The sequence below is a fragment of the Rhinopithecus roxellana genome, chromosome 10 (assembly GCF_007565055.1).
Source record: "Rhinopithecus roxellana isolate Shanxi Qingling chromosome 10, ASM756505v1, whole genome shotgun sequence".
NCBI classification, from domain to species: Eukaryota; Metazoa; Chordata; class Mammalia; order Primates; family Cercopithecidae; genus Rhinopithecus; species Rhinopithecus roxellana.
In genome coordinates, this window is record NC_044558.1 from 71,768,040 (window position 1) to 71,790,589 (window position 22,550).

The window sequence follows — 22,550 nt, forward strand, 5'->3', positions numbered from 1 at the left end:
AATGATGAAAACAGGCAAATTTCAAAGGCTGTTTGATGGTTCTGTATGGCTGGCTTTTAATTGCTCCTCAACTAATTCATTGGCTAGTTGTAATTTCTCTCCCTTTAAAGGCCACTGTTCTACCCAAATAGGATTTTAAGACAGCCACATCAGGGATAGGGGAGGAATTGTAACAGTAGCTATTACTAGAAAGAGGTTTGCTGTTTATATTATTCATCAAATTCTGTCCTTCAGGGGAGGTACTGACTGGTCTCTAAAATTGTTTTTAGCTAGCGCTGACCAGTCATATAGGGTTATATGGAAGTTGTCTGCTATGGCCTCAATTAATCCTTTTATAAATGGGCCAGCAACTCCGTTTTCTCTAATGCTTTTTCTTCTCTCTTTATAAGCATAAAAAGTAATGGTTCATATACTTGATTGCCTTGTCAATTTTGTATCACTGGGCAGGCCAAGAGGTCCCCTTCTAATGCCGCTTGCCTAAGACAGGGTCCCATACCTGTAGCATACCCCTTGTCTTTTTTCCAATTCATTGGGGGAGGGAGCTCAGGGAAAACTTCCGTTTCCTCTTTGGTATCTTTATCCAGTAAAGGGGGTAAAGGGGGACTGAGGGAGGAAGAGGAGGCGATAAGGTGATGGTTCCTCCTCCCTTCCCTTCTTAGGCTCTTCTGTGTACAGCTGGACCAAAGCAGCTTTAACTAAGGCCCATAATGTTAAAGGTGTTACTGGGACCCATTGCCCTTCTGCATGATATCGTTTAAGATTTCTCCCCACTTGTTCTCAAAGCTCTAGGTCCAGCTTGCCTTCTTCTGGGAACCATGGGTTTTGGGAAACAACAGTTTGCATTAGGTCCCTTAACTGAGCCTGCGAAACTGAAGCTCCACTAGCTTTAGGCAGTTGTTTCAATACTTTCATATACTGTTTCTGTTGTGCAGATAGCTGTGGTACCATGATGAAACCCTAGCTTGAGTACTCCCCTGAACTTGGAAATCCCGAGCGAGCACCAATGACTTACTGACTGCGCAGTCTCTTCACCTTCGTTTTCGGGGGTTCCGTCATGATCCATTGCAGCGTTCCTCACAGGGGGCACCTGCTGCCAAGTCTGTCCCGCAGACTCTGGCCGAGCGACGGATGAAAGGAGTATTCAGACGCAGGTATTTTGCGTGAGAATGGCTAGGGGACTGCTGGCTTTAGCGCAGCCGAAAAGAGAGTGCAGTCCTGATAAGCTGGAGCCGCTGCTTGTATTTATTCTGTATTTATGCTGCTTGTATTTATTCTGTATTTATTCGGTACAGACAGAATGCCAAAGGCCTGAAGCCAACAGGATTTGTGGGTCATTAACACTGCCGCCCTCCTTGGCGGGGAGCAGTCTTGCGCTGGATGATCAAAGGTTAGATTCCGGAGGACATCCGTAAACAAACTTATCCAGATACATTTCTTTACACTACCTTGTTACCTACTCTTCGCCCTCAGCCTCGGGGGAAGAGAATTAGCTGCCTTCAGCTTTATTCTCTGAAGCTTTGCAAAACCTCCCAGCCTTCCAAGAAGGTTTGCGTCTTTCCTTAAAGCTTCTCCTACCACCCTGATCGGTCTCCTACAGTCCCAAACTTAAAATATCCCTCATCTTCCACCTCAAATTGCCTCTTCTATTTGTTAGTCTTGTATATGATATTATTTAAGTCTCATACATCAGTGAGAGAGTCAGGAGTTTCAGGATTATTGTAATAGAAGACATTGAGTTCATTACTTGGAAAAATGGATTTTTTTCTGAGGTATCTCTCAGAGATTTAAGTGCTCTATTTTATCATTGAATGATAATTATTCTCAAAGCAAATATTCTCTAAGATACCAAAGTATTCAGTTTATTAGGATAGTACACTTTAACATATTACAAGTTACAAAGCCTAAGAAAAAGCAAGCAACAAGTCAATAAAATCACAACTTAGAATTCTAACATTTTCAGATGGTATCATGTGTTGGCTGGGAGCGGTGGCTCACGCCTGTAATCTCAACACTTTGGGAGGCTGAGGCAGGCAGATCACTTGAGGCCAGGAGTTGGAGACTAGCCTGGCCAACATGGTGAAACCCCAACTCTAAAAAAAAAATATATATATAAATTCTAATTAAACATTTTAAACAATTTTAGATGTTTATTTAATATTGAAATGTGGTCAACTATCATAAAGTATTTCGCTGCATCACAAAAATTGCATATATTAAGGATTTACACAATCCAGGAAAAAATTTTTTTAGAAACTGTTTTTTTATTCTGGTCTGAGCAAAAAAATCTAAAAAGGCTCTCCAAAATCTTGAGTGGAAGTATCATACTCTGCAATGAAATGCTTGAGTTCTTCAACACACCGCTCACCTATTTCATGTAAATTCTGCCTCAATGCAAACTGTATAGACTTTTCTAATGAAGGATCTTTTTCAATCAGCATTTTCACCACCATCCCGAAAGTTTCACAGTCTTGTCGGTAAACCTAAAAGGTAAAACACATTCTGGTTAGCTGAGAATGAAAATAACTAGCCAAATACTTAGCTGACTGAGTTGGCAGAATTATGACACTAACATGTAAAAGAGAGACACAATATTACAGAACCTTTCTCCTTGCATTGTCACTATTACCAGAGGCCACTTAAACTTCTATCCTTGAGATCTGCTGACAACTTGAATGAGAAGGAAAACATTAACATACCACATTACTGAATGCAGAAGTGTAAGGCAGTCTATTCAAAGGACATCAGACTAGAGATGAGAATAAGAACAAAGGCTAGGGAAGACATATCAATGACTTTGTTCATTTATTTGTTTGGAAGAAAAAAAGTTTCTGAGCCCCTAACTTTAGATTCTTTGAATCATGATCAGATAACAAATTCTGTTTAGTGGCCAGGTGTGGTGTCTCACACCTGTTATCTTAGCAATTTGGGAGGTGGAAGCGGGTGGATCACTTGAGGTCAGGAGTTCCAGATTAGCCTGGCCAACATGGCAAAACCCCATGTCTACTAAAAATACAAAAAATTGGCTGGGCGTGGTGGCGCGCATCTGTAATCCCAGCTACTTGGGAAGGTGGCAGCCTCTATAAACTGGGAAACGCAAGGGAATATATTTTCCCTAGAGCCTCCAGAGGAAATACAGCCCTGCACTGGATATTCTGATTCGGGTCCAGTGAAACCCGTTTTGAACTTTATATATTATTCTCAGGTTCTCATGGACTATTAACCAAGTTAGACAACACTCTGGGCCATAAAATAAACCTTAAATTTGAAATAAGAGGTATCATATAAAATATGCTTTCAGATCACAATGGAATTAAATTAGAACTCAACAACAGAAAGCTAGCTGAAAAATCTCAGAATATGTGGAGATTAAACAACACACTTCTAAATAACACACAAAATCCACTGGAACTAATAAGTGATTATAGCATGGTTGCAGGACACAGGATCTTTTAATATACAAAAGTCAATTAATTGATTTCCTACATACCAGTAATGAGCAAATGGAATTTGAAATTAAAACACAACATCATTTATATTAGCAGTAACAAAACCTCTTAAGTTTGAGTCTAACAAAATACATACAAGATTTATATGAGGGAAACTATAAAATGCTGATGAAAGAAGATACAAATAAATAGAACATAAATAAAATATAAACTATATATATTAATATAAATATATGTAACATATAAATAAGATATAGAGAGATAGTCCAAGAATTGACAGGAAGAGTCAATACTGTTAAAATACAAGTGCTTCCCAACTTGACCTACATAAATTTCAGTCTCAATGAAAATCCCAGTAATTAATTTTGTGAATATTGACAAACTGATTTTAAAGTTCATACACAAAGGCAGGAAACCCATAATACTGAATATAATATTGAAGAAAAAAAGGAAAAAAGTCAAAAGACTGACACTATCCAATTTCAAAACTTACTGTAAAGGTGGCTCACACCTGTAATCCCAGCACTTTGGGAGACTGAGGCGGGCAAATGACCTAAGGTCAGGAGTTTGAGACCAGCCTGGCCAACATGGTAAAACCCTGTCTCTACTAAAAATACAAAAATTAGCTGGGCATGGTGGCGTTGTCTGTAGTCCCAGCTACTCAGGAGGTGGAGGCAGAAGAATTGCTTGACCCTGGGAGGCAGAGGTCTCAGTGAGCCAAGATCGTGCAACTGTACTCCAGTCCAGGTGACAGAGTGAGATCTTGTCTCAAAACAAAAAACAAAACACCTTACTGTAAAGTTACAGTAATCAAGACTGTATGCCACTGGCAGAAGAACAGACAGATCAAGGACAGGATAGTCCAGATACCGACCCATACAAATATAGTGAACTGAACTTTAAAAACAGAGCATGGAAATAATTCAATGAAGAAAAGACAGTCTTCAACTTGACAGTTAAGTTCAAGACTTCATTGAACTTCAATGAGTTGAGCAGTGCTTGAACAACTGGATATCTATCTACATGCAAAATAAATAATCTAGATACAGATCTTATACCTTTCAAAAATATGTTAAATCAAAATGGATCATAGACCTAAATATAAATGCAAAACTATAGTATTTATAGAAGGTAACAGAGGAAAAAATCTAGGTGATCTTGAGTTTGGTGATGACTTTTAAATATAACATCAAAGACAATCCAAGAAAAAACCCAATATATTGGATTTCATAAAAATTTAAAAATCTGTGCTTTGTGAAAGACATTGTTAAGGGCATGAACAAACAAGCTACAGACTGGGAGAAAATCTTTGTAAAACATGTATGTGATAAACTGGTATCCAAAATATACAAAGAACTGATAACTCAACAACAAGAGGGCCGGGTGCAGTGGCTCATGCCTGTGATCCCAGCACTTCGGGAGGCTGAGGCAGGCAGATCACGAGGTCAGGAGTTCGAGACCAGCCTGACCAATATGGTGAAACCCCATCTCTACTAAAAATACAAAAAATTAGCCAGGCACGGTGATGCATGCCTGTAATCCCAGCTACTCGGGAGGCTGAGGCAGGAGAATTGCTTGAACCTGGGAGGCAGGGGTTGCGGTGAGCCAAGATCGCGCCACTCCACTCCAGCCTGGGCTACAGAGTGAGACTCTGTCTCAAAAAAACCAAAACAAAACAAAAAAACAAAAAACAAACAAAAAAAAAGAAACCCAAATTATTTGCCCAATTATATAACGGGCAAAAAAGTGAATGAACACCTCACCAAAGCAGACATTCAGATGGCAAATGAACATACGAAAAAATGCTCAACATCATTTGTTATTAGGAAATTGAAAATTAAAACGATGATGAGTAGTGAGATACCACTACACATCTATTAGAATGCTTAAAATCCATAACTTAAATTTAAATTTAAATTTAAATCCACAAAAAAATTTGACACCACCAATTTCTGTCAAAAATGTAGAGCCACAGAACTCTCCTTCATTGTTGGTGGGAATACAAAATGCTACAACCACTTTGGTAGACAGTCCAGCAGTTTCTTACAAAGCAAAACATAGTCTTACCATACAATCCAACAATCCCACTGCTAGGTATTTATCCAAATAAGCTGAAAACTTATGTCCATAGAAAAATCTGCATACAAATCTTTATATCAACTTTATTTATAACTGCCAAAAATTGGAAGCATCCAAGATGTTCTTTAATGGATAAATGGACAAACTGCAGTACACTCATACAATGGAATGTTTTTCATTAAAAAAATTAGCTATCAAGCCACAAAATGACACAAAAGAATCTTAAGTGAAAGAAGCCAGTCTGAAAAGGTTATACACTATGATACCAACTATATGACATTCTGGTTATTAAAAAAACAAAAACCCATAAACACTGAAGAGATCATTAGTTGCCAGGAGGAAGGGGAAGGGACAAACAGGTGGAACACAGGACATTTCTTAGGGAGATGAAATTATGCTGTATGGGTCTGTATGGTATGATACTGAATGATACATTATGCATTGGCCAAAATTCACAGAACTGTAGGAGACAAAGAGTGAATCCTAATGTAAACTATGGACTTTATTTAATATTAATATATCAATATTAGTTCATCAATCATAACAAGTGTATCACAGTAATGCAAAATGTTAGTAATAGGGGAAACTGTGTAAGGAGAAGGGGTATATAAGAACTCTTTATGCTCTTGCAGGTTTTCTATAAATTTAAAACAGCTCCAAAAAATAAAATCTATTAAAAATTTTTTTTCAAAAATAATCACACAAAAGTGAAAGAAGAAAAAAAGTTTTCTTAACTTTTGTGCCTGAGTTTCAGTACCTATACCAGACTGTGCTGTTTAACAATTAAATAAGATAATACAGAACACTCAGAATAGTGCCTGCTACATAGGAAGCATTTAATCTAAGGCAGCTATAGTGATGATGATGGAAAGAGGAGAAACAACTATTCTGACTTTGTCTATAGAAGGGAGTACTAGAAAATGGTGTTAGAGCTGGTAAGTTCTCTCTAGGAAAACAAAGAAAAGGAAAAGGAAATGGTGTTTGAGGGAAATGCTAGTGGCTTAGTACAGCTAGAGCATAGGGTATTCACCCTGAAAGGAGATCATGAAGAGCTCCTTCAAGGAGCTTGGTGATCAACAGATAAATTAATAAAGAGGGAAAAAGCTACAAGTAGAAATTGGAACCGTTGGATGTATCAGGAAGAGAAAAAATGAGAAAGAATCTATGCTTTGGGTTCCTGCTACTGAGAGCCAGGACAATAAATATGACAAGATGTGTGAAAGAAAGAAGAGATTAGAGGCTTTACAAGTACAGTAGTCCCCACTTTATCTGAGATTTCAGTTACCTGCTCTAAACTGCAGTCCAAAAATATTAAATGGAAAACTCCAGAAACAAACAATTCTTAAGTTTTAAACTGCATGCTGTTCTGAGTAGTGTGATGAGATCTTGCGCCATCCTGCTTCATCCTGCCCCAGACATAAACCCTCCCCTTGTCCCATATTCAATTTTTATCTACTACCCACCTGTTAGTCACTTAGTAGCCCTCTCAGTTGTTGGATTGGTAAAACATAGTATATACAGGGTTCAGTACTATCTGAGTTTAAGGGATCCACTGAGGATCTTAGAACGTATCCCCTAAGGATAAGGGAGGATACTGTAATGAAGAAGCAGTAGATATATGATAATGTGAAGAGTGATAGGTGGAAGGTTTTTTACTTTTATATATTTCAATGGGGAAGGTACTAGGAGGAGATAAGTTCAGTACTAAGTAGTCACTTGAGTCACTCATGAGACAGCCAGAACCAACTACCAACAGGAAGTTAAGTACATGAGTCTGGACTTCTGAAGAAATAAACAGAAGTGAGGAAGGGATCGATTTTATAATCTTTAGCAGTAATGTCAGCTGAGGCCAGGGGAATTTCTTGAAGGAGGGAGAGTTCTTCCTAGCACCACAAAACTGATATCAGTAAATGTTCAATGAATAGCTAACGTGTGCTTTAAGAGAATGTAAGAGCCAAAGAGAGCCAAGTGGAGACATCTAAAACCATCAATGTCATCCACTGAAAAGACCACAGAAAAATTAAGAATCAGGAGACAGTGAAGGCACAGATGCCAAAGAAAGAGTTTATAAAATAAGGACACAGTCAATCAAATGCCAGAGAAAGATCAAAGAAACATACTGACTGGATTTGGCAGTTAGGAGGTAAACCACAAGAGCAGCTTGTTGGGATGGTGGAGACTGGAGAGCTGTGCTGTCCAATACAGTAGCCACTAACCACACGTGACTATATTTTATTTTTCATTAGTGAAACAGAATTAATTCTGTTTCTCAGTCACACTAGCTCTATTTCAAATGCTAGTGGCTGCCATACTGGACATGAGGATATAAAACATTTTCATCACTGCAGACAATTCTATTTAGCAGAGTTGTCATGGAGGACTGAGGAGTGAAAAGAAGGGAAAGCTGTCATGGTAAGTGGTGATCTAGTAAATTAAATACATATTTGCAACTATTTTACCATTAAAGTGGAAAATAAAAGCTTACAACTTTTATAGGAGCATTGTGAAATAAAATTAGCATCTGTAAAATGTTCTACAACCTTTTAATGAAAGGTACATAAAAATAAGTTAAAAAAAGAAACTCCAATTGGGGCGTAATATACAAGGAACCATTCATAATGTCTAATGTGTTGATGAGGTCAGGAAAAAAGTGATAGTACATTGATATTAAATACTGGAGATAAATTTAAACCCTTTAATTTGGGCCTTTGCAATGCAGAAGGTGCCAAAACTATTGTAATCTATGTTGCTGTTTGTGCTGTATTAATAGAAGAAGATATCTTTGAGTCCTCCTCAAAGCTGCAGTCCCACTGCCTCTTAAAAACACAGCTTCTAAAAAGAACACTGGTGGTTGCTAAGAAATGCATTACGAACACATGGATCAGAGCTATAGTGCCTGCATTCATATGTAAGTGAAATTATTACAACCACAAAAGGAAGCAACTACAAAATCAATTATAAATTAAGTACAACTTGCAGCAGCTTTTCATGAGGAATTTGTTGTGAGAGAAGATTTAATGGACGTGGCAATAGGAATACATGGTAGTAACATTCAGCAAGCTAGGAAGGTTCCTGGAGTTACCGCCATTGAGCTAGATGAAGACACTGAAACATTAAGAATCTATAGAGAGAGTGCTGATGCTGTAAAAAAGGCTAGAGGTTTCTTGGAATTTGTGCAGGATTTTATTCAGGCTTCTAAGAATCTCACTGGAAAAGTAATTGGAAAAAAATGGGAAAGTTATTCAAGAAATAGTAGACGGCCGGGCGCGGTGGCTCAAGCCTGTAATCCCAGCACTTTGGGAGGCCGAGGCGGGCGGATCACGAGGTCAGGAGATCGAGACTATCCTGGCTAACACGGTGAAACCCCGTCTCTACTAAAAAAATACAAAAAACTAGCCGGGCGAGGTGGCGGGCGCCTGTAGTCCCAGCTACTCGGGAGGCTGAGGCAGGAGAATGGCGTAAACCCGGGAGGCGGAGTTTGCAGTGAGCTGAGATCTGGCCACTGCACTCCAGCCTGGGTGACAGAGTGAGACTCCTTCTCAAAAAAAAAAAAAAAAAAAAAAAAAAAAAAAAAAAAAAAAAAAAAAAGAAATAGTAGACAAATCTGATACAGTTTGGGTGAGAATTGAAGGAGACAGTGAAAATAAACTACCCAGAGAAGACGGTATGATTCCATTTGTATCTGTTGGCACTAAAGAAACCATTGGAAATGTGCAAGTTCTTTTAGAGTACCATATTGCTTATCTAAAGGAAGTAGAACAGCTAAGAATGGAACGCCTACAGATTGATGAGCAGTTACAAGAGATTGGTTCTAGGTCTTATAGTGGAAGAGGCAGAGGTTGTCAGGGCCCTAATTACACCTCTAGTTATGGTACAAATTCTGAGCTGTCTAAACCCTCTGAAATAGAATCTGAGGGTAAAGACAAGCTGAGTGATTGGTCATTGGCAGGAGAAGATGATCAAGACAGCCGACATCAGCATGACAGCAGGAGACACCCAGGAGGAAGATGCAAAGTGTTTCAGGGGGTCAAGGTCGTGGTGGACCACATGGTGGCAAATCCTCCATCATTTCTGTGCTCAAAGATCCAGACAGCAATCCATACAGCTTACTTGATAATACAGAATCAGATCAGACTGCAGACACTGATGCCAGCGAACCTCATCACAGTACTAATTGTCATACGAGGTCTCGTAGACGAAGGACTGATGAAGATGCTGTTCTGATGGATGGAATGACTGAATCTGATACAGCTTCAGTTACTGAAAATGGGCTAGGCAAAAGATGTGATTGAAGAGCATGGTCCTTCAGAAAAGGCAATAAATAGCCCAACTAGTGCTTCTGGCAATGACATTGCTACAGCATACTCCGGGAGAAGAAAAGATTAATACCTTAAAAGAAGAAAACAGTCAAGAAGCAGCAGTCCTCAATGGTGTTTCATAAACCGAAGAAGTCCTAGTTTACAGTTCTTGTACATTACATTTACAATAATGCTTGTACCAGCTTGCCAAAGATAGAATATGGATTGCCAATCTTTACATCGCACTTTCAGTTCCACCATTTGGAATTCAAAAAGGGGAGGAATCCTGAATAAATCATATGTTAAACATACTTTGACACCTACTGTGTTATAAAATATATTATCAGATATGCCTTAAGAATAGTATATGTAAATTTTTTAAAAGTTGCTGGCTATAGGAAATGTTACTTTGTTTTCAAAATATGGCAGAGATGGGGGGTGGTGGGTGGGATGGGATCCCTAACATAATATTCTTTATGAAAGCACTGGCTGCTTTTGTAACATTTTTAATATGCAACCACTTCTTCATCGGAAGAAAACTAGAATAAAACGCAATCTAAAATATTTTGCACTGAATTGTAATTTCTTCATTAGTTTAGTCTAGGAACTGGTCTGTTTTAATGGGTTTTTAAAATGCTGTATGTAGTGGAAAATCTGCAGACCAATGGAATACATTTGTTAAACTCTCATCTGCAGGGACACTGTGTGATATTTGGCAGTGACTGTTCCACCTTGAGGCTTTGTTTGGTTTATTTATTAAAGTGCACAGTATTTAAACATCAAACACAGCTTTAGTTAAAACACTAAGCTGAATTAGTCACGTCCATTCAGACATAACCGGAACTACTGAAAAGATTAATTTCCAGAAGGTTTATTCTATATAAACTACACACTAGTCTTCAGTAGAGTGTTTTTTTTTTTCTTGTTTCGGTTGTTTGATGTGCAATATGTTTTTGTATGCAGATAGTAAATAAACTTTGATCTTCCAAAAAAAGAGAGAGAATACAGCGTATTGGCCAGGCATGGTGGCTCACGCTCATAATCCCAGCACTTTGGGAGGCCAAGGTGGGTAGATCACCTGAGGTCAGTAGTTTGAGACCAGACTGGCCAACATGGTGAAACCCCATCTCTACTAAAAATACAAAATTTAGCTGGGCATGGTGGTGGTGGGCGCCTATAATCCCAGCTACTCAGGAGGCTGGGGCAGAATTGCTTGAACTGGGCAGGTGGAGGTTGCGGTGAGCTGAGATCACACCATTGCACTCTACATTCCAGCCTGGTTACTCTGTCTCAAAAAAACAAAACAAAACAAAACAAAATGAATATAATATATATAATATGTATAGCATACAAAATATGTGTTAACTGACTATATTATTGATAGGGCTTTTGGTCAACAGCAGACTATCTGTAGTTAAGTTCTGGGGCAGTCAAAAGTTATACCTGAATATTCAAATGTTGCAGCGGGAGGGCGGGCAGGGAGAGACAGCATCACAAATCCCTGAGTTGTTCAAGTGTCAACTATAGGGGTATATGTGTCTGTGTGTGTGTGTGTGTGTGTGTGTGTGTGTGTGTGTGTGTTTATGAGACAGAGACAGAGACAGAAGAGCAGCTAAATCGAAGACCCATCACAAAAACACAACTGATGAGATCACTGGCCTTCAGAGAACAGCTCAACCTTCAGTCCCTCTCCACCCCTTTAGAGGTTAAGGGGGTAGGCTGAAAGTTCCAACTCTCTAAACACATGGTTGGTTACCCTGGGCAATCAGCCCCTAAACAGAGGCTATCCAGGAGCTCCCCCAGCCATTGGTTCCCTCATTCACATACAAAAAGACATTTATCACTTTAAGATTCTAGAAGCTGTGTGCCAAGAAATGGGGGCAGAGGCCAAATATATATTTCTTATTATATCCAGAAATGGAAAGATAAGTGACAAAACAAATAGAGCAAAAGCTTAATTATAGAATCTAGGTGATATGTATATGAGTGTGCGCCAGACAATTTCTTCAACTTTTCTTCATGTTTGAAAATTTTCAAAATAAAATGAAGACGGATCTGTTCTGCTTTGACCCTGGAGGATGAGCTTTGCATCTTCTCAATATGGGTTAGATATTAATGAATCTGCAAATGCCGACATGAGTGTGAATGACAGATAAATGTGCCTGCCACACAACTAGAGCTCACCTTCTATGTTAAAGCACTGGAATTGGTCAGAGTACAACATGCTCTGTTCAAGGACTTTACATTCTAGTAAAAAACCAATAGATAAAAATTACCAAACAACAAGGTAGAATATGGTAAATGCCATAAGATAAATACAAAGTGTTGTAATTATTCCAAATAAAAGATCATGGGGGGCGCACTAAGACAATGTGAACTGTTCTAAGCACCTTGAAAGCAAAAAAGCATAGTGTGTTTAAAGAGTAATGAATCTTGGAATAGGGAAGGTTTGGGAAAGATAGTAGAATGGAATCAAAATGGAGCTAGACATGAGCAGGTAAGGCAAAGACCAAACTCTTAGACTTAAAATAACTTATGGTAGAAACACTGTAGACATTTTTTGTCTCATTCAACAGACAATAAACAAACAACTAAAGACTGTTGATTAGGGAAAAAACCAACGTATTCATTGCTCAACGAATTTTGAGAAAAGTAATTTTGTATTCAATGTCAATTACTGGCTTGGGAAAAGAATTTCTAAGATGCAAAACACATAGAAAGGCTAAACCTAAAGAAAAATATTCATGAACACAGGATGAAAGCCAATTAAATACATAATAAAATAGGCTTTAAAATTCTAACTGCTGAGAAAATGAGTACAAATATTTTGAGATATGATAAAATTTCATTTGGCTTTTGATACTGTCGTGTCTGAGAATAAAAATTCTTTAACAAAAGCAAGGAGGAGTAGGCTTAATTTGCACATTTCCCAAGTCATGTCCAAAATATCCATCATAATGAAACAGACCACAGTTTCAGATGGCAATTCAGCTCCCTAAAAGATATCTGTAACTTAGAAAGTCCCTTAAGTTTAAATAAAATAAAATGGCAAAATTCTTTTTTTTTAATTAAATTTTAAAAAATTTCCATTGGTTACTGGGGAACAGGTGATGTTTGGTTACATGAGTAAGTTCTATGGTGGTGATCTGTGAGATTTTGGTGCACCCATTACCTGAGCAGGCAGTATACACTGCACCCAATTTGTGGTCTTTTTTTATCCCTCACCCCCTTTCCACCCTTTTCCCCTGAGTCCCCGAAGTCCACTGTGTCTTTCTTAGGCCTTTGCATTCCGCATAGCTTAGCTCCCACATATGAGTGAGAACATACGATGTTTGGATTTCCATTCCTGAGTTCGTTACTTCACTTAGAATAATAGTCTCCAATCTCACCCAGGTCGTTGCAAATGCCACTAATACACTCCTTTTTATAGCTAAGTAGTATTCTATTTATATATATATAATATATATTCTATTATATATAATATATACATATTATATTTTATATATATATATATATATATCACAGTTTCTTTATCCACCCATTGACTGATGGACATTTGGGTTGGTCCCATGATTTTGCAATTGCAAGTTGTGCTGCTACAAACATATATGTGCAAGTATCTTTTTCATATAATGACTTCTTTTCCTCTGGGTAGATACCCAGTAGTAGGCTTGCTGAATCAAATGGTAGTTCTACTTTCAGTTCTGTAAGGAATGTTCACACTGTTTTCCATAGTGGCTGTACTAGTTCACATTCTCACCAGCACTGTAGAAGTCTTCCCTCTGCATCACATCCGTGCCAACATCTACTGTTTTTTCATTTTTTGATTATGGTCATTCTTGCAGGAGTGAGGTGGTATTGCATTATGGTTTTGATTTGCATTTCTCTGATCATTAGTGATGCTGAGCATTTTTTCATATGTTTGTTGCCATTTGTGTATCTTCTTTTGAGAATTGTCTATTCATGTCCTTAGCCCATTTTTGATGGGATTGTTTTTTTTTTTTTTCTTGCTGATTTGAGTTTGGTGTAGATTCTAGATATTAGTCCTTTGTCAGATGTACAGATTGTGAAGATCTTCTCCCACTCTGTGGGTTGTCTGTTCACTTTGCTGACTGTTCCTTTTTCTGTGCAAAAGCTCTTTAGTTTAATTAAGTCTCAGCTATTTATCTTTGTTTTTATTGCATTTACTTTTGGGTTCTTGGTCATGAAATCCTTGCCTAAGCCAATGTCTAGAAAAGTTTTTCCAAAGTTTGTCTTCTAGAATTTTTATAGTTTCAGGTCTTAGATGTAAGTCCTTAATCCATCTTGAGTTGATTTTTGTATAAGGTGGGAGATGAGGATCCAGTTTCATTCTCCTACATGTAGCAGCACCATTTGTTGAACAGGGTGTCCTATCCCCACTTTATGTTTTTGTTTGCTTTGTCGAAGATCAGTTGGCAGTAAGTATTTGAGTTCATTTCTGGGTTCTCTATTCTGTTCCACTGATCTATGTGCCTGTTTTTATGCCAGTACCATGATATTTTTGGTGAGTATTGCCTTACAGTCTAGTTTGAAATTAGGTAATGTGATGCCTCCAGATTTGTTCTTTTTGCTTAAAACAGCAAAATTCTTATGTAAACACTGAATTGATTTTTATATACAGCTTACAAAAGAAATATTTGAGAATTATCCAAAGAAAATTTATTTTAAACACAATAAATTCAAATAAATCATTTTACAGTTTCACAGATGAGGTAGTCTAGTCTTCATGAAATGATTTAATATTATCTATCAGAAAAGTGTAATATCCTGACTGTACAAAAGGTCACATTTTAGATCTGACTAAGGCTAAAAGAAAGTAATTAACTGGCAACAGCCAGTTCTCAAAGTGAAAAAAAGCCTTACATTGGTTTGAGAAACCTGTAAGGCGCAAGATCCGCCCAGTTACTCTCCAACAGGAGAGAAATTTGTCAGCAGGAGTGACTAAGCAGGAAACAGCTTAGCTATTTCAAGACCCACCCCCTCCACTTCCTTCCCAGCTCATCTACCACAAAAGAAGTTGGAGACAATTCAATATACAGGTCTCCTTATCTTCTGAAGATATGGAAGTTATGTCTCAGAACCTAGAAGTTTTAACTGTTACAGGGTCCAATGAGTTGAGCTCTCAACTCAGGGAGGCCTCACCACACAAGAAGAATTTTTGGAAAATAGGGAGGAATCCTAGCAAAGGTCTCCATGTCTAAGGATGGCTGTGGGCTACAATTCTAAAGGTCTTTTTATTGGCTTATTCAAATATAATGGCATTTTAAAATTCCTAGCAAATGAGAAGTATTTTTACTAACTTAATATTTTCATATAGACCTTCGTATTTTATGTACCAGAATCCTCAAAAGCACTCTGGAGTTACTGGCCTTATTTTATAAAAATAGTGAAGCAGAAAGATTAAAGGAGTTAATTGTAAGAAATACAATGAACATTCACAGCCTAGATTTCAAATTCACTCCTCATCATACTGCTGCTACCAGGCAAGATAATTATTTAAATCCAAAACAGAAATGAAGCCATGACTGAACTAAATCCTTAGCACAGATAAATGAACCTGCTTGGTTTTGAAGAGTAGCGTAAAGGAACTGGCTTGGAGGAGTCTGGAAGCAGGTCATCTGATTATGATTCCTAACTGCCATGAGACAATACATGAGGGGTGTGTGTGTGTGTGTGTGTGTGTGTGTTTCATGTCTAATACTGTACTTTAAGGTACTCAAGTCATTCCCCTAGTGAAATTTGAAACATGGGTTATTTTTCCATATAGCTTCAAGGATGCCACTAAGATAAACAGAAATAAAAAGGTGAGATCAGCCATCTGCCCCATGCTGGGAAAAGCATTATTGTTCTGTAAGCTACTTACGCTGTGGTTGGTTAAAGAGCATTTTATGGTTGATATGGGACATTTTCAACGTATCCTGCAGAAGAGGCAAGTTCCCCCTTAGTTTCTTTTGACAGATGATCCAGTGGACCAGGCACATTCACTCTACTATCCCACTTCTTTCATTATTAAAATCCTATATCGTGTATACACACACAGGACCTAGAAGGACCATCAAACTGTAAACTACTTGTAATTATGGATGACTTTGTTCCTTGCTTCCTTGTTTTTCAGTTACCTATGATGCACATGTTAACTTCTAAAAAATAACAGTCATTTTAAAAACCTGAGGAGGCCTGGCACAGTGGCTCACATCTGTAATCCCAGCACTGTGGGAGGCTGAGGCAGGCGGATCACAAGGTCAGGAGTTCGAGACCAGCCTGGCCAACATGGTGAAACCCCAACTCTACTAAAAAAATACAAAAATTTTCCGAGCATGGTGGCGTGCGCCTGTAATCCCAGCTACTCAGGAGGCTGAGGGAGGAGAATTGCTTGAACTCGGGAGGTGGAGGTTGCAGTGAGCCAAGATTATCGCCACTGCACTCCAGCCTGGGCAACAGAGCAAGACTCTTGTCTCAAAAAAATAAAATAAAATAAAATAAAATAAAATAAAATAAAATAAAATAAAATAGGTCAGGCGCGATGGCTCACGCCTGTAATTCCAGCACTCTGGGAGGCCAAGGCAGGCCGATCACCTGAGGTCAAAAGTTCAAGACCAGCCTGGCCATGGTGAAACCCCGTTTCTACTGGAAAAAAAAAAAAAATTAGCCGGGCGTGGTGGTGCACACCTATTATCCCAGCTACTCGGGAGGCTGAGGCAGGAGAATTGCTTAAACCTGGGAGGCAGAGGTTGCAATGAGCCAAGATCACACCATTGCACTTCAGCCTGGGCAACAAGAGCGAAACTCCATATCAAAAATACATACATACATACACACATAAATACATAAAATAAAATAAAAACCTCAGGAAAAAAATCTGTATTGGAAAGTTGATTTTAGTAGAAGTTACTTTTGCTACTATGAAATTCCTCCATGTCTTATACTGAAAAACCATGTAGTATCAGTACATGTGTTATTATGCTTTTTTCTTTTTCTGTTTTCTGTGACATTAAAGTTTAAATATTCTGTATGTTTAGAAAAACTTTCTTTTTTTTTATAGTATCAAGGTATTGTGACTTTTCAGCTCAAGAAAAATTAGTGTTTGTTCATGCAGTATTTCTGGGAGACTTTCAAAATGTATGCCATAATCTCTTTTTTTGTCGCTGAAGCGAGTGGGGGTAGCTAGGAGGTAACAGGATCAGAAAGTGCTAGTGCAGGGTGATCAGGATTACCTACAGCTCCAGTAAACAGGCAGTTTCTGTTTAGCTGCTCCCTCCCCAGCCTCCTAAGATAGGCCCCCAAAGCTGTATTTACACTATATGCCAACCAAAAAATATGCATTTATAGAAGACACGATTTAAGAGTTTTGGTAATAAAGATGAATCCTAGAGTTCACTAGCTTATAAAAAGTTGGGCTTATGATGTTGACATTACCAAGGAATACATAGGAAACAGGGATTGCAGGAAGGTGGCGGAAGGAGGCAAGGGAAGAAAGAGGGAAATTATGGAAGAAAATAAGCTGCCTCGTGCTCTTCTAGTTCCAGGTTCTAAACTTCGTTTCGGTCCTGTTACATAAGAAACCCCCGCAATTTTTCAATACTTTGCCTTTACTTGCTGAAGGTAGTTTGAGTGGGTTTTATAACGTTTTTAAACTTTTAAAATGCCAGATACCTACCATGATAGACTGCTTCATGGAATAGATGTTACCTGGCCTTCTGGGAGCAGTGCAGGCCTGTGCAATTATACTTGCAGTGCAAGTATAGGCTTATCTGCTTATCAGCAGTGCTTTAACATTGGCAGAAATGCCATCATGATGTTATAAATCTATTTTCTCATCAATGTAATTGCAAAACCCATCAAAGGTGCTTCACAAGCCTCTATTCAACGTAGTTAAAGATAGGCTATAATTGTTCATGGTCGGCCGGGTGCGGTGGCTCACGTCTATAATCCCAGCACTTTGGGACGCTGAGGTGGGAGGATCACCTGAGGTCAGGAGTTTGAGACCAGCCTGGCCAACATGGTAAAACCTTATCTCTACTAAAAATGGAAAAATTAGCTGGGCATGGTGGCTCATGCCTGTAGTCCCAGCTACTCGGGAAGCTGAGGCAGGAGAATCACTTGAACCAGGAGGCAGAGGTTGCAGTGAGTTGAGATCATGCCACTGCACTCCAGCCTGGGCAACAGAGTGAGACTCAGTCTCAAAAAAAAAAAAAAAAAAAAATTTCCACGTTAAAAGCTAAACAATTACTAATCCTTAAAGTTTCCATTGAAAATATAGCTATCGCTACTCCTACTGGAAAAAAAGAATAATGTATCTGCTTTCAGCTCATCACACATAAATGTAGGATAATAGAATATTATCAGTTTACTTAATCATACTTCTCCCAGAGAGGGACTTTTCAATTAGGTAACATACAATACCACTCTGAATACTTCCAAGATGTGTTTTTTCTTTCCAGAAGAAAGGAATTATTCATAACTAATATAAATAGCACAGCTTCATTTTAAAAATAGGAACTGTTGTATCAGGTAGATTAAAAGTAGGTTAAAGTTAATTAATATTTACAATAATTCATTATTTTACTTTTATTTCTGAAGGCATTATGTACAGTGGGGAAAATCCATAAATACTATTCTATATAAATGGAAGTCCATATTTTCAAGATCTGTCTGTAGATATTTTCTAGTCCATACTTTTATAGCAAAATTCATAGAGTAACTGGTATATGAATTATAATTAATCTTGATTTGTCCAGCTAGCAATACAAATATAAACTGCTACTGACTTCTCAAATGATACTAAGTTCCTTCCAAGAATCAGAGAATAATACTGTGCACAAAAATGAACACACTAATGTTAGAATCATGCTGTCATTATTACATCAACTAGTCACATTGCTACTTCCACTTTATGCTCAAGGTAAATACCAGGTGTTAGTTACTAAGAACAGTGCTATTAAGTTTTAGTAAATGAAGATATTAATCTTATTTTCAAGCAGATTTTTTGAAAATAGAATTTACCTACAGCCAAGGATTCAAGGTAGGAATCCAGTCAAATTAAATTAACGTATTGTTTGCAGATAATTTGGGGTAAGTCAGTATTAAGGAACACATCTCAGTATTTCTATTTATTAGAAATTACAAGGGCAAAAATGGTAGTATTATAACTAAGAAATTCTACTTAAATCCTTAAAATCAAATGAACCTTGCTATACATATTTTCAGTATGTAGCATTTTTTTAAAATTGATTTTTTTAAACTTGAACTATTAGTTTACAACATTGTAACTTTTTTGGTTAGTAAAATCACTAAAATGGGAATGACTAGTCAATTTTAGGAAAGAATAATAGGGAAAGCCAGGAATAAAAATCTTTGTTTTAGTAGTGCTGAACATTTGATTGGTTCAGATAAGAGTCAGAAGGCTGATCAACTTAGTACAAGAGCCAAAAGAAACAGTAGGGCTGTCATTTCCCCTTTAACCTCACTTCGTGGAAGACTACCATGTGCTCATGTAGATACAACATAAACAGAAATTTTTCATGTAAACACATCCTGGAAAAAGGCATTAAACCATTCTTCTCCTCATACACATTTTCAGTGTCCTATCACAATAAAAAGCATAAACATCAAAATGTGGCTTTGCTGAGGGTTTAGTGCTGTTTGTGTTACAGTATTTAAAAGTTCAGAAATTATTACTTATGGTTTGACTTATTTTCTGAAAAACACTAAGTCATTTGTAAAAATTAACTGCTAAATTATTGTAGTATTTTTAAAAGGACTGATTACATGCCTTTAGAGGTACCATTAATGCTGAAATCTGACTCTGTGCACTCTTACTTCTGGTTTCATTATTTCTACACTCATAACACTAGCATGGATCTAACCAATACAGCACTGTTACATCACAGCACAGTAGCTTTCTTTCTAGCAGTTTTGCTTCTAGCCTATTTTTATTCTAAACTTTCTTATTCACAGGTGCCATCTTCCTTAAAATAAAATTAAAATAAAAACAAAATAACAAAAATCCTACATCAAAAAAACCCTCCAACCTTCCCAGTATACTGCTCCTCTGGTTTCTGAAGATCTGATCCACTTAAATTCAACAAAATCTTAGCTACTAAAACTTTCTCATCACCCATTAAAATACTATATACCATACATTTTAAAGCATTTTAACTTCTCTCATATGCCATCTGGATTCCCCTGGCTGCTTCTTTAATTTCTTCAAAATTTTGTTTAAGATATTTGTCACAGCTCAGCATAATGGCTCATGCCTGTAATCCCAGCACTTTGGAAGGCCGAGGCGGGTGGATTGCTTAAGGTCAGGAGTTTGAGAGCAGCCTGAACAACATGGCGAAACCCCATTGCTACTAAAAATACAAAAATCAGCTAGGCGTGGTGATGCATGCCCGTCATCCCAGCTACTAGAGAGGCTGAGACAGGAGAATCGCTTGAACCTGGGAAGTGGGAGGTTGCAGTGAGCGAAGATCAAACCACTGCACTCCAGCCTAGGCAACAGAGCGAAACTCCATCTCAATAAATAAATAAATAAAATAAAGATAGTTTTCACAAAGTCTTTCTAGATCAATTTTTCTAGGTTACTCTAAATATTTAAGAAATGTAAGTATCTTTCTGTCCTTCCTACCTCCTCCATTATCTTGAGGACAGAACCACTTCTTTTGCTTCCTTTGTAACTACCTCAGAGCCTCCCAATGTAAGGCTGAGAAAAAGTTGATTTTTTTTTGAGACGGAGTATTGCTCTGTCACCCAGGCTGGAGTGCAGGGGCCAGATCTCAGCTCACTGCAAGCTCCGCATCCCGGGTTTACGCCATTCTCCTGCCTCAGCCTCCGGAGTAGCTGGGACTACAGGCGCCCGCCATCTCGCCTGGCTAATTTTTTGTATTTTTTTAGTAGAGACGGGGTTTCACCGTGTTAGCCAGGATGGTCTCGATCTCCTGACCTCGTCATCCGCCCGTCTCGGCCTCCCAAAGTGCTGGGATTACAGGCTTGAGCCACCGCGCCCGGCCGAAAAAGTTGATTTTTAATTATCTCTGATTTATCTAAAACTCTAAAATCAAATATTCTGGCCTTGGCTCAAATTTTAATCAGACATTTTGATCATCCTAACCAACTGATCCACATGTAAAGTAACTGATATTAGTGAATAAATCTGTTCAAAGGGAGGTGGTCAATAAAAATTATTCCTTGGTTAAGATTACAACTAAAACCATAATAGATTTAGAATTACAAGGAAGGTGAATTATAACAAACAATTTCTGAAATCACCAGTGAAGAAAGTTCACATTATAATGTCATTTCAAAATAGTGAAAAGCATAAAACACAGTATCCTGAAAGCTAATAATAAGTTTATAACTTTTAAATGTAAACACTTTGTTGTAAATACTTGTTTTTGACAAATAAAACTCAGTATTTAGTATCAATTATTCATATATAAAAAATACACACAGAATCTTGCTGATAGTTGGCTTAGCAATATGTTTTCTATGCAAATTGTGTAAAGTGATCATCAATCAAATGCACAAACCATACTCTAGTTAAAATACCCAATTCCTGTACTGGATTAACAACATTTTATTATTTTGTGAGAATCAAATCCTGACCACAATCAAGATAAGATTTGGACTAAAATTGTTTTCCCTATAAGAGAATTCTTACACTGTGGGAAGAGAATAAAATTCAATCAGAGGCCAGACGCAGTAGCTCACACGTGTAATCCCAACACTTTGGGAGGCCAAACGGGTGAGTCACTTGAGGTCAGGGGTTTGAGACCAGCCTGTCTGACATGGCAAAACCCCGTCTCTACAAAAAAAAAAAAAAGAAAGAAAGAAAGAAAGAGAGAGAGAGAGAGAGAGAGAGACGAAGGAAGGAAGGAAGGAAGGGAGGGAGGGAGGGAGGAAGGGAGGGAGGGAGGGAGGGAGGGAGGGAGGGAGGGAGGGAGGGAGGAAGGGAATATGTAGCTGGGCATGGTGGCACACGCTTGTAATCTCAGGTACTCAGGAGTCTGAGGCAAGAGAATCACCTGAACCTGGGAAACGGAGGCTGCAGTAAGCTGAGATGGCACCACTGTACTCCCCAGCCTGGGCAACAAAGTGAGACTCCATCTCAGAAAAAAAAAAAAAATCATTTAGAAATACCCTGCTTCACTGCACATACAATTTTCGTCACAAAACCATGAACACCAAAGGAGAAAAACATACACACACACAAAGAGACAAGTTTCAAAATGTCTAAAAACCTATTTATATTGTCTTTTTCAAAAAAAAAGGTATGTACACACTCTCAGACAAAACTAGTCCAAAAGTTGTACCATTCAAGATGACATATATTTAAGATGTATATTACTAAGATGAAGCAATCTTAAAAGGTAAACATATGTAAAAACAAAAGGAAAAGTTTTCAGTCCATTGTGTAGGTGTGACAGGAAAGCTCTAAAATTTTTCCTCTAACACTAAATCCTCTCCAGTGATTCAAGCCAGTATTTATCCCATATAGTTCAACTGTGTAGCAGCTGCATCCTGTACTCTATTTTTTGACGGCAAAGAAGTCATGTTAATTAAATTGGAACAACCTAAATATAACTTTAAAAGTCAATTTTGACTATGATATCCTATATTTCTGTTAGAAGCAGCAGAAGCAGCAACAATCATTCTCCTCAAATACTGAACACACTCTCAACTATCCATATAGAAATCAGGTTAAATT

General features: G+C 37.9%; 1 protein-coding gene and 1 pseudogene across 24 annotated transcripts in view; one reads left to right on the top strand and one right to left on the bottom strand.

Moving 5' to 3' along the window:
• The window catches only part of PPHLN1 (periphilin 1), a 129,368-nt gene that overhangs the window by 4,918 nt on the left and 101,900 nt on the right, over positions 1–22,550 (bottom strand). For 19 of the 23 annotated variants that reach the window (XM_030939584.1, XM_030939577.1, XM_030939573.1 and 16 more), the window contains 2 exons: positions 2,366–2,480; positions 1,013–1,113 (listed from right to left, as the gene is read on the bottom strand). In XM_030939584.1, the coding sequence (XP_030795444.1) occupies positions 1,013–1,113; positions 2,366–2,480 (216 nt within the window). Of the gene's footprint in view, positions 1–1,012; positions 1,114–1,838; positions 2,481–22,550 lie in introns of those variants that run through there. The other 4 variants (XM_030939591.1, XM_010382385.2, XM_010382383.2 and 1 more) reach the window with 1 other exon arrangement.
• LOC104677391 lies at positions 9,122–9,966 on the top strand (annotated as a pseudogene). Its single transcript, XR_004059692.1, has one exon. The product of XR_004059692.1 is annotated as a fragile X mental retardation syndrome-related protein 1 pseudogene (transcript).